Source organism: Rhincodon typus, chromosome 33, assembly GCF_021869965.1.
Source record: "Rhincodon typus isolate 14 chromosome 33, sRhiTyp1.1, whole genome shotgun sequence".
Lineage (NCBI taxonomy): Eukaryota > Metazoa > Chordata > Chondrichthyes > Orectolobiformes > Rhincodontidae > Rhincodon > Rhincodon typus.
This window is the reverse complement of record NC_063364.1, coordinates 33285001-33297523: the sequence shown is the minus strand read 5'-3', so window position 1 is coordinate 33297523 and position 12523 is coordinate 33285001. Positions and strand designations below refer to the sequence as shown.

Genomic DNA, 12523 nt, shown 5'->3' with positions numbered 1-12523 from the left:
CACCATTCCCCTCACCATTCCCCTCACCATTCCCCTCACCATTCCCCTCACCATTCCCCTCACCATTCCCCTCACCATTCCCCTCACTCTGCCCAACCCACCCTAGTCTCTCTCTTGAGGGGGCGGGTATGGGCATAGAATGAGTGGAGAAAGGGGAGGGTTGGAAAGGGAGAGGGGGATGGATGGTGGAGAGGAGGGAGAGGGGGGATGAAAGAGATTGGAAGGGGTGGGGAGACAAACGAGGAATTTCTTCTCTGAGGCTAGCGAATCTGGAATTCTTTACCACCAAGGGCTCTAAAGGCTGTTTTCTTTTAGTTATATTCAGGGCTGAATAGGCACCTTTTAAATCAGTAAAGAAATCAAGGATTATTGTGTTTCAATGTATTTATTTTCCTTCCAGACTTTGTGACCAAGAAGACAAAGGGTTGTTAAAGGATCCCATGCTGTATGAGGTAATCTACTTGTAAAACTTGAGTATTTTAAATGCCTCAGTACCTCTCTTCTATTATCCAGCTCAATAGTTTGTATTTGCTTGGTTCTACTCACTATTCCATTCACAATCTTCAGCAATGGTCTCTGTCAACATGATGTCAGGTTCAACAATGCTGATAACACCAAGTTCCATGGTTGCTGATAAACTCATCTGAGCGTCAGATTGCTATCCAACATCCTTCCTTCAATAAAGCTATGGAGATAGATCAAGAACGTAGAACAGTACAGTACAGGCCCTTTGGCCCACAATGTTGTGCCGACCTATTATCCTACTAAGATCAATCTACCCTGCATACCCTACGTTTTACTATCCTCCATGTGCCTATCCAAGAGTCGCTTAAAAGTCTCTAAAGTATCTGCCTCCACTGCCACTGCCGGCAGCACATTCCACACGCCCACCAGTCTCTGTGTGAAGACCACACTCTGTATGAAGAGATATGCTTGTCCATCATGGAAAATTATTACTTTGTTTGATTAACCTCAACTGCTTTACAGTACTAAAAATGTTTCCATTTAAAATGTGATTGTAACTCCTGAGGGGGCTAAGCAGACAGAAACTCCATGATCTTGCGCTTGACCGACAGACTGGAGGATCAGTGGATCAGTACAATTGACCTGCTAAAGAAATGAATGCAGTCCAGTAACAGCAGAAGATAATTGTACAGTGCTCCTACACAATTGAAACCTCCTGGGCAGTTTTCTCAAAGCTATCTACAGTGAGCACCATGCAAAGTGCACTGTGTGGCATACATTTGCTTTAATCTGTTCTATCACAGTTAAAGGAATGGATTTTTTTAAAGCCTCCTTCTCTCTCAAGATCTCTTTATTCTGATGCCCCCTCAATAAGTTACTAATGGGGTTCATACTTGTGTTTCCTATCTGCAGTGACTGTTCCTCTTGACATTTTTTACCATTTTCTCCACTCCGTTAAGTAGGAATTTGTCTTGCACAATGTAATTGAGATGGAATTATTACTTGTGCCCATACTGAGTCTTTCTGCTTTGCTCCATTAAACTAGAGCACCATTGAGCTGTAAAATTGCACTATCCCTCTATCAGCATGCAGTTACAGTGCAAACAATTGAAAACAAGATTTACCTTGAGATTTTGAGCCTTTTTTCTGGGTTATCTCTTAGGATGATATCCAAGTCCATATTGTAAATGAAGTGAACAGAAGTCCCTTGCAAGCTTTCTGGAAGAAGAATGTGCCCATCTTTATAGCCGAGAGAGCAGTAAGTAATTAAAGTTAATCAGGATGTTGTTCCATAATTTATTGACACTTTCATACAGGAGGCTGTAATTCATACCTATGCCACTAGTCAGTTTCTAGTTACTTATGTTTGAGGCCAGTCATCATTCAGGATTGGACTAAGGATGAGTTGATGGGAAGGCTTGACTTAATGATGATGCACTTCATCTTCTCAACACTCAAGCAAGTTAAAAGGAATTGTTACAAGAATCTGTGTTTGCATAATAACCATTTCTTAGTGACCCCTCATTTCTATGTTCTGGTTGAAATTTGCTGGCTATCTAGGCTTAACATTTTCAGTTCCATCCCTACATCACCTTCTTTCTGATTTAGACTGTTGTTTTTTTAGAATTTGAAATTGCTTTTCTGCCAATGGCAGCAATTTTCTTGTAAAAAAGCTAGCAATGGAGATTTTGCCGTAGGCCAATTTCTGATCATTGATTTGGGCTGGAAATAAACACGTACAGTATGTTAGAAACACCTGTAGTAGGTAGTTAGGAGACTTATTAAAGGTACGTCCACTCAAGGACAAAGGAGGGAATTTATGCGTGGAGCCAGAGGGAGTGGCCGACATCCTTACTGAGTACTTCTTACCGATATTCCCCAATAAGAAGGACATGGATGATGGTAAGATTAAGGAGGGGTATGTTGATATTCAAGGGCATATCAATATTGGGTAGGAAGTGGTGTTGGGTGTCTTGAAAAACATTAAGAAAGCGAAGTCCTCTAGGACCTAATGGGATCCATCCCAGGATACTGATGTGGGGGCAAGGGAATGACCTTGGCAAAGATCTTCGTATCCTCTTTAACCATAGGTGAGATCCCAGAAGATGAGAATAGCCAGTGTTGTCCCTTTGTTTTAAGAAGGGCAGAGAGATAATTTGGGAAATTACAGGTTGGGGAGCCTTGCATCAGTGGTAGGGAAATTATTGGAGAAGATTCTTAGGGACAGGATTAAATTGCATTTGGAAATGAATGGACTTATTAGGGAGAGACAACTTGGCTTTGTGTGGGTGATGTCTTGTCTCTTAAATTTGATTGAATTTTTTGAGGAAATGATGAAGATGATTGATGAGGGTAGGGCAGTGGATGTTGTCCACATAGGACTTTAGGAAAGCATTTGACAGGGTTCCTCATGGTAGGCTGGTCCTGAAGTTTAAATCGTGTAGGAGTTGATAAGTTGTATACAAAATTTGCTCGGTGATAGAAGACTGAGGTTAGTTGTGGAAGATTATTTTTCTGACTGGAGGTCTGTGACCAGTGGTTTTCTCAGTGTTGGGACCTCTGATGTTTGTAATAAGGTTGCAGATGAAATGAGAATGGGTGGAATTGCAGATACTGAGGAAGGTTGTCAAAGGATACAGCAGGATCAGTTAGAAAGTTGGGCAGAGAAATGGCTGATGGGGTGTAATCCAAACAAGTGTGAGATGATACATTTTGGGAGTTCAAAAGCAAGAGGAAAGTATGCAATAAATGGCAGTACTCGGGGGTCTTGGGTGCAAGCCTAAAGCTCCCTGAAAGTAGCAATACAAATGGATAAGGTGGTAAAAAACGCTGGTTGGGACATTGAGTGTAAATATTGGCGAGTCATGCTTGGAGTATTGGGTGCAGTTCTGATCGCCACACTATAGGAAAAGTTTGGAGATGGTACAAAAGAGGTTTACTAGGATGTTTTCTGGATTGGAATGTGTTAACTATAAGGAGAGGTTGGACAATATTGGATTGCACTAGAGCATCACAGGCTGAGGAACAACCTAATAGAAGTATAAAAAATTATCAGATGCATGGAGTCTTTTTCCCAGGGAGGATTATAAGTTTAAGGTGAGAGGGGGGAGGTTTAAAGGAGATGTGCGAGCCAAGCTTTTTACACAGAAGACGGTAGGTGCGTGGACCATACTGCCAGGGGAGATGGTTGGAACAGTTACGGTGGCAATGTTTAAGAGATGTTTAGACAGGTGAATAGGCAGGGAATAGAGAGATATGGACCATTTGCAGGCAGATGAAATTAGTTTAAAATGACATCATGGTCAGCATGGACATGGTGTATTGGTGGGCCTGTTCCTAAGCTGTACTGTTCTATGCTTAAAAGATGAAAGAACTAAGAGGAGAAACAAGTTTTTGTTTTCATGCTATTAGACAACTGTCCACACACTTGTGTGATACATGTCAGAGGACTCATGTTTGATGACTTGGGAATTTTAGAGTTGTGGAATATAGCACAGAAACAGACCCTTTGGTCCGACATGTCTATGCCGACCAGATATCCGAAATTAATCTAATCCCATTTGGAAGCGATTGGTCCACATCCCTCTAATCCCTTCCTTTTCATGTACCCATCCAGAGGCCTTTTAAATGTTACAATTGTACCAGCCTCCATCACTTCCTCTGGCAGGTCATTCCAAACATGCAGCACCTTCTGTGTGAAAAAGCTGCCCCTTAGATCCCTGTTAGATCTTTCCCCTCTCACCTTAATCCTATGCTGTCTAGCTTTGGACTCCCCTACCTTGGGAAAAAGGCCTTGACTATTCATCCTATCCATGCCCCTCTTGATTTTATAAACCTTTGTAAGGTCACCCCTCAGCCTCTGATGCTCCAGGTAAAATAGCCCCAACCTATTCAGCCTCTCGCTTTGGCTCAAACTCTCTAACTCTGGGAATGACCAACAAAATGCTAGAACGAGCCCGAGTATCGATTTTTAGAGAGGATTAAAATTGCTGCCTGTTACTGCTGCTGAAATTGGTCATATCTGAACATCTGATAAGGAAGAGGACAGGCTGAGCTTTGATACCTTTCACCGGTTGTATAGCCCATTCGTGATTACTGTTTAGGGTCAAACCTGAAGATCGAGTTTGGTGTTTCTTGTGGGAGATTTGATTCCTTATCTGTGAGCCAGAAGCATTTGCCTTGGTGAGCTTTGCTGCCCAGCTGTGCATGTATTATTTTCAATTGCTTTGCCTGTATGTAGTATTCTCTTTACTTGCAGTCACTTAAAGTGGATGAGGACCAAATGGAAGACTCCTCTATTAATGAATCCAACAATCTAACGTCTAGCAAGTTGGAAGAGAATATGGGACCTTTACCCCTCTCTGTCATGAAGGCAAGGTAATTAGCAAAGTAATGGCACAAGCCAATGGTTTACATTCTGTGTATTGTTAGACTTAAAATAACTAGATTCTTGATCACGTTGCTTTGCAACAGTCTTGTGGAAGTGCTGTTCCTCTCTCAAACTCTGTACCCAAATAGAGTAACTTAGATGATCTCCTTCTGCTTCCCTCCAAAACTCTTAATTTTCCTTTTTGAATGATTTACTTTTTTGAACTTAAACCGAGAGCTATTTTTAAGGGAGAAATCTCATGACTACTGTAAACTTCTAACAGTCTTAAAGAGGTGTGATTTCTTCTGCTTAGTTAATGACGATTATTTTTGTATGTGAGGGGGGATTAAATTACATCCGAAAGATGGAAAGAACCATGTCAAATGCAGCTTGCATTACATGTCACAGATAGTTGGTGATGACCACTCTGAAGGATTAATGGCAGTTAACCTGACTGCAAATTTTATTGAGTATGATCTGCTAAAATGAACGTCTCAGTAAGCAGTTTTTCACAGTTCCCAAGGTGAGCAATCTATCATGCAACGTCAGTCATAATGTTGCCCTGAATTAGTAGTGAGGTAAAGCACAATGTTGGAATAATGAAAAGGAATCTTTACTTTGTACTTGACGTAGGAGGTAGTAGCTTTTGTTTTGACTTGTGCAAGAATTTTTATTCATTTGTGGGACATGGGCAATATTGATGGGCCAGCATTTATTGCCCTTGAGAAGGTGATGGTGAGCTTCCTTCTTGAACCACTGCAAGCCATGTGCTGTAGGTTGACTCACAATGCTGTTGCGTAGGAAATTCCAGGATTGACCCAGCTACAATGAAGGAATGGAATATTTCATAAGTCCAGATGGTCAGTGGCTTGACAGGGAACTTGCAGGTGGTGGTGTTCCTATGTATCTACTGCCCTTGTCCTTCTAGATAGAAGTGGTTGTCCGTTTGGAAGGTGCTGTCTAAGGATCTTTGGTGAATTTGATTTTGTTTTTAGCTTTATTGTCATGTATACTCAAGTACAGGAGTACAGTGAAAAGTGTAGAATGTCGCATTTGTGTGGTGCATCTTCTAGATAGTACTATATATGCATATATAGAGTGGATGTTTGTGGATGTGGTGCCAATCAAACAAGCTGCTGTGTCCTGGATGGTGTCAAGTTTCTTGTGTTGTAGGAACTGCACTCATTCAGGGAAGTACGGAGTATTCCATCATTCTCATGACTTGTGTTTTGTAGATGGTGGATGGGCTTTGGGGAGTCAGGAGGTGAGTTATTTGCTGCCGTTTTCCTAGCCCCTGACCTGCACTTTTGACCACTGTATTTATGTAGCATGTCCAGTTGAGTTTCTGGTCAATGGTAACATCCAGGATGTTGATAGCGGGGCATCAGTGAAACTGTGATTGAATTTCAAAGGGGGGAGGTTAGATTGTCTCATTGGGAATTGTCATTGCCTGTCATTTGTGTGGCATGAATGTTATTTGTTGCTTGTCAGTCCAAGCCTGGATATTGTCCAGGTCTTGTTGAATTTGAACATGGACTGCATCAGTATTGAAGGAGTCGCAAATGGTACTGAACATTGTAAAGTCATCAGCCAACATCCCCACTTCCAACCTTATGATGGAGGGAAGCTCATTGATGAAGCAACTGAAGATGGTTGGCCATAGGACACTAACCTGAGCAACTCCTGCAGAGATACCCTGGACCTGAGTGACTAATGGGTGGCACAGTGGCTCAGTGGCTCAGTGGTTACCACTGCTGCCTTATTGTGCCAGGGATCCAGGTTCGATAGCTTGATAGCACTGTGATGACCCCTTCCATCACTTGCTGGTGGTTGTGAGTAGGCTGGTTTTTGAGGATAGGGATATTTATAGAGCTGCCTCCTTCAGTGAGTTGTTTGATTGTCCACCATCATTCATGACTGGATGTGGCAGGACTTTAAAGCTTAAATCTGATTGTTTGGTTGTGGGTTTGCATAGTTCTATCTATCGCTTGCTTCTTATTCTTTGTGGCATACAATTAGTTCTGTTTTATAGCTTGAACAGGTTGACACCTTAATTCATCTGTATTGTATTTATACTGCATTTTCTATCTCTAATGCTTACTTATTTTTCTTCTATTTTTAGACAGTTGGTTTCTTGGTACACTTTGGCCCATAATCCACACATGGCCCAGGTGATCAACTGCAGTGTATCAACTGCCTTTCCTCTGCTGTGGGTAAGATGCGATGGTTCCGATCCTGAAGGTACTGTTTGGCTAGGAGCTGAACCTGTGAATACTGGGAAGGAGATTACATCCATAGTTTTCCATATAGTTACGTGCACTGGTAAGATAACAAGACAGTACTTTTATAAGGAGTTATGTAAAACATTATCTCAATCATTAATCCTGGCAAGATGAAATCGAAACCTGGTAACTTCACAGTTTGGAATGTGGGCATTAGAATTCATTATATAAATATAAAATACAAGAATACAACATAATATGACTTTAAACTGAGGGTATAATAACCTGCGCACCCAGCTCCTTTAAACCTTTAACATCTAACAAAGCACCACCTGAATGTTGCACTGGATCCTGGTTTCCATTCTCCAGTGACCATTATGTTATATATAACAAGTCACAGTAGTTCCAGAGGACTGTGGGCTGCTCTCTCATTAAAGAGAGAGAAAGAAAAAGAAACAGAGATTGATGACTGGTGATGGTTTAACCTGAGGGTCACCACACCTCAGGCGAGGGGAGAGGTTGAGAACGAGAATCCTTCATGATAATCTCAGCCTGTGCGGGAATTGAACTCATGCTGTTGGCATCACTCTGCATCACATACCGACCAATAGCTATAATGAAGGACAAATTAATGAGCTACGTTCCTTCACATTAACTGTTGTAAAGATTCCCTGTGTGCTTGTTTTCTTCAGTCTTGCCAAGCGACCTGAACATATGCAATCATTGTCTTGTGACGTTTTAGCTGTCAAATGCAAAGAATTATTTTATGTTTGAACAGTATTTTCACAATGTTATTTCTCATTCTTTTAGGACCAATTTTTGACAAAAACTCTTTCACAAGCATAGAAAAATTGAAAATTGCCCATAAAGACAGACATCCTAATTCTGCTGTAAGTATTTTCACTCACTCTCTTTCCTCCCAATCTGCTCCCCATTAATTGTAAATAGCTTTGATAAACCTATAAAATTCTGAAATAAATCAGTATATTATGTTTATTTCGTATCTTTTACTGTGAGATGACTTAAGCTGCTTCACAGAAGTGGATAAAGCAAAATTAAACAGAGGGCCAAGTTCATAGAAACCCTATGGCATGAAAAGAGGCCATTCAGCCCATTGAGTCCACACTGACCCTCTGAAGAGAATCCCTCCCAGACCCCCGCCCCCACCACCACCATGCTATCCCCAAATCCCACATTTACCATGGCTAATCCACCTAGCCCTGACCGTGGGAGTAAACCGGAGCACCCGGTGGAAACCCATGCATTCGTGGGTTTGGCAAAGTTCAACAACAGATGGTTAGAAGCTTAGTCGTAGGTAGGTTTTGAGGAACTTCTTAAAGGTAGAAAGAAAAGCAGAAAGGCTTATGGAGGGCATTTGAGCTTGGGCTTGGGCATTTAAAGGCTTGTCTATTAACATGGAAAAATTAACATCAAATATGTCCAAGAATGCAGAATTAGATGTGTGTAGATATCTCAGAAGATTACATGGCTGGAGGAAATTACAGAAATCAGGAGTGGTCATGCCAGAGAGGAATGTGAAAATAAGGATGAGAATTTTAAATTTGGAAGCATTGCTTGACTGACACCTAATAAAGATCAACATTAATTATTTTACTTTTTACCTCCCATTCCCCATCTCCAAACTTCCAAATTCGTAAGTTTACACTCTGACCTAGCTGCTAACCTGGAATGTCTCTTTTTTGTTTTCTTGGTGCATCATTTCCTACTTTTATTTCAAACTGCCTTTTGGACCCTTTCCCTGGCTTTCACATTTTTTCATGGCCTTGCCCCTTCCTATTCAATATCTCCTGTAGACCCTCAACCCTGAGACTTTGTGCTCTGCTAATTTCGGCCTCTTGAGCACCTCATTTTTAAATGATCTTCTCTTGGTGGCTGTAATTGTACTGCCTCAGTCCTAAACATTTGAATTCCCTCCCCAGATCTCTCTGCCTGTCTCTCAATGTTTTAATATCTGCCTTAAGTCTTACCTTTATTGTTCAATTTTTTGGCTGTCAGACCTAATGTTGCCTAGTTGGACTTGGACTTTTTGTTAAATTAACGACAATATAGAAGTTGTTGTTTCTGTGACTTTTTTTTTCCTGAAATAAGACTTTAGATTGTAAGATTGTGAGCTCAATTACAAAGACTTGCACTTGCGTATTGCATGTCAAGTCCTCAGTACTTTGAAGTAAGAAACCAGTTCTGAGATTATGAAAGTGTCTTAAAATAGATGCAGGGAAATGTGTTTACTTTGGTGGTGAACAGCTTTGGAAAATTAATTTATAAAGTGTAATGGCTTTTGCCTTGATTCAGGTCATAACGAAGGGCTATGCACAGTATGATTTGTTTGGTGCCACTGTATTGGAGAATACAATTATGGAATCCCAGAGTAATATTATGGTGGATTTCACTTGGAACAATGTGGACAAAATCTTAGAAATTCCACCACTAACATCAGTTGCGACACTGGTAAGGAAAAGAAACAAGGTACTGGCTACTCTTACTATGCATATCATTTATGCAGTCCAGGACAACACACTCACTCACTCACACAGACACATACTTTGAACATGTACAGAACATGTGAGCTTTGCTTTTTGGGGCAGTTTTATCTTTTTTTTTGCTGTCTCTAGATGCCTTGAGATTACTTGCCTTGGCTAGATCCAAGGTCGTAGCCAATGTAGGCAAAATTTCTTTTCACCAATTAGAAGGTTGTTGTCAATGGTGATGACCTCCAATGTCTTCCTGTCTACACCTTCAAAGCAGTAGCTTATCAGTGTGAGAAATCTGCACTGAGCTACTTCTCAGGAGTCACAAGGATTTAAAAAAAAATTATGGGGATATGGGTTTTGCTGGCTAGATCTGCATTTATTCCTGACCCCAAAGAAGTCGGTCATGAGCTTGAGTTCTGGTATCGTTGCAGTCCATGTGGCAGAGGTACATCCACAGTGCTGTTCCAGGAAGGAAATTTCAGGGTGCTGGGTACAGGCTAGTGTTTCATGCAGCAGGGGAGAGTGAGCCTTGTCTCTTGAATTAAAGAGTCGGTCACACATGGCACTGTCAGATAATAAGAAATCAGATTCCTGCTTGATTCTTTTTAAAAATGCATTAATGTCCACTTTTATAAAAGACTCCTTGGAGGAAGTGTTGTGCATGTTCAGGGAGGGTTGAGGGGCATTTTGGCACTGAAATTTATCAAAACACAATCCAACCTTTTTTTAGTGTCATGATATTTTTTATTTCTGAATTACCTCCTGGCAGACCATTGTAAACATTATATATTTGGCTTAACAGTTGGTATTTGATAAATTTTGTAACTTAGTATTTTTCTCTACTGGTGTAATTTTAACATTTTACACAAGAACTTTTGAAATAATTCATCAGTGATTTAACCTCAATGAAGAAAAACTGATATTCAATTGCCAGTCTATAACATATCTGCTGGCCAGGCATGGGGTTAAGTACCTTGTGTGAATTGGTTAGGCTTAGCCTTTAAATTCTTAATGATAGATTGGACTGAGTTGGCCTAGTTTTACATTGTGCTTCTGTTATGGTTTTATTTTCCTTGTTTTTGTGGTCTTTATAGAATATCAAAGCGGAACCTGGAGACCTGAGAAGTCCTGTTATCCAGATACATAAGGAGCTAGAATTTCTTCTCGTAAGTATTTATTTCATAAATATTCATAAATCCACCAATTCTTTACAATTTTTAAAAAATGTATAATTATAGATATGTTCCAGCAGCATGCAGCCTGATCCAAAAGCTCTTTATGATGTTTTAAATGCACAGAGGAAATATTCTTCAGTGGCGGTAAATGTGAGAGATTAGCACCTTTGGCCAAAAAGCATTGTTTCCTCTTGTACTACACAAATAGTTTTGATAAAGTAATTCACAGGCATTAGTTAGTCTCAAACATCTGAACCTTCTATTTATTTAATTCGCTGTACAGAATTTAAAACATTGCTGTTAGTGGTGGCCAATTAAATTGGAACTTCTGGCAGTCACCAATTGCCTTTTTTTTTAAAACAGTTTTTAATGTTTTAATTTAGTTGTACCTGTTCTTCATAGAACAGCAGCGCTCCTGCTACGCTGTCCAGCTATTGTGATTGTGAGGTGTGTGATATATCTCTATTTTAATATAATTAGATTTTTAGTGTTTGAATTTGAGCTAATGATATGAGAGTTTCGATCTGTGTGTCTAAACTCAATTGAGAGTTCTTGGAAGTTAATGGGAACTTGGTAATGTTAGAGGGTCTTTATGAACAAACAAAGTAAACAGTTGTACATTAGAAGCTCACTAGAAGCTTTTCTGTTTAGAAATTCAGAAATTGTGTTTTTTTTCTTTTGATTTGGGGAAACACCCATAGTTTGAAGAAAGCCCTTTTAGTTTCAGTTTAACAGTTTGCAGAAATCTTGGCTGAAGCTGGGTAGGTAAGACAGTTGCTTCTAAAGAAGGGAGATAGTTTAGAACTGTGAAGAATATAGTACCTCAGTGTAAGGAGTTTAGATTTAAAGTTCCAGACCAGAATTGTTTCGTTGAACTTGAGAAAACCTATACTTTATATGAAGGTATGAGGATAGAGTCGTAGAGTTGTCAAGCATGGAAACAGACCCTTTGATCCAACTTGTACATGCCGACCATATATCCTAAACTGGTCCCATTTGCCAGCATTTGTCTATATCCCTCTAGACCCTTCTTATTCATGTACCCATCTAGATGCCTTTTAAATGTTGTAATTGTACTAGCCTCCAGCACTTCCTCTGGCAGCTCATTCTACACACTCACCAACCTCTGCGTGAAAAAATTGCCCCTTAACTCCCTTTTAAATCTTTTGCCTCCCATTTTACACCTTAAATGAGGCAATTAAATTCACCAAACTGGGTATTGAAGACACATCTCAGTCAGGGAAGGGAATTCTCTGTGGTGTTTTAAAGCTGTAAAAGAGTGCTTGTTGGGATTAATGGGATTGTATTTTACCATGTATTTTGAAATCTTTAAATTTGTTATATTTGAAATGTTAGTTTTTTTTCTACTTGATTTTGTAATAAACTTCTGTTTTATTGTTAAAACCAAATCTGCTACATTATGTGCTTGTTAAAGTGAGAAGCAACCTTGTTCAATTTTAGCAAGAATCAGTAACTCTGGTTTTGAATTTTTTGCTTAATAAGCTCAGGTCTCATTTCCAGATCATTTATGGGATCCACCTTCCAAATGCCCCTCTAGTTTAATACTCTCCTACTCTTATTCTCCTGCTCTTATACTCCTCCTCCTCCTCCTCCTCCTCCTCCTCCTCCTCTTCTTCCCTCTCTACCCTTGTTCTGTCCCACTTCATCCCCTTTTATTCCCTCCTCTTCCTCTCTCCTTCCTCTTCCCCCCCCCCTCCCCTGCCCCCCCCTTCCTTGCCCCCCCCCTTCCTTGCCCCCCCCTTCCTTGCCCCCCCCTTCCTTGCCCCCCCCTTCCTTGCC

General features: G+C 40.4%; 1 protein-coding gene across 2 annotated transcripts in view; it reads left to right on the top strand.

Moving 5' to 3' along the window:
• Window positions 1-365: 365 nt before the first annotated feature.
• zwilch (zwilch kinetochore protein) overlaps window positions 366-12523 on the top strand; it is a 22457-nt gene continuing 10299 nt past the window's right edge. For both annotated transcript variants that reach the window (XM_048615997.1, XM_048615998.1), the window contains exons 1-7: window positions 366-452; window positions 1628-1723; window positions 4724-4842; window positions 6957-7156; window positions 7867-7946; window positions 9370-9525; window positions 10643-10714. In XM_048615997.1, the coding sequence (XP_048471954.1) occupies window positions 441-452; window positions 1628-1723; window positions 4724-4842; window positions 6957-7156; window positions 7867-7946; window positions 9370-9525; window positions 10643-10714 (735 nt within the window). In that variant the 5' untranslated portion in view covers window positions 366-440. The remainder of the gene's footprint in view (window positions 453-1627; window positions 1724-4723; window positions 4843-6956; window positions 7157-7866; window positions 7947-9369; window positions 9526-10642; window positions 10715-12523) is intronic.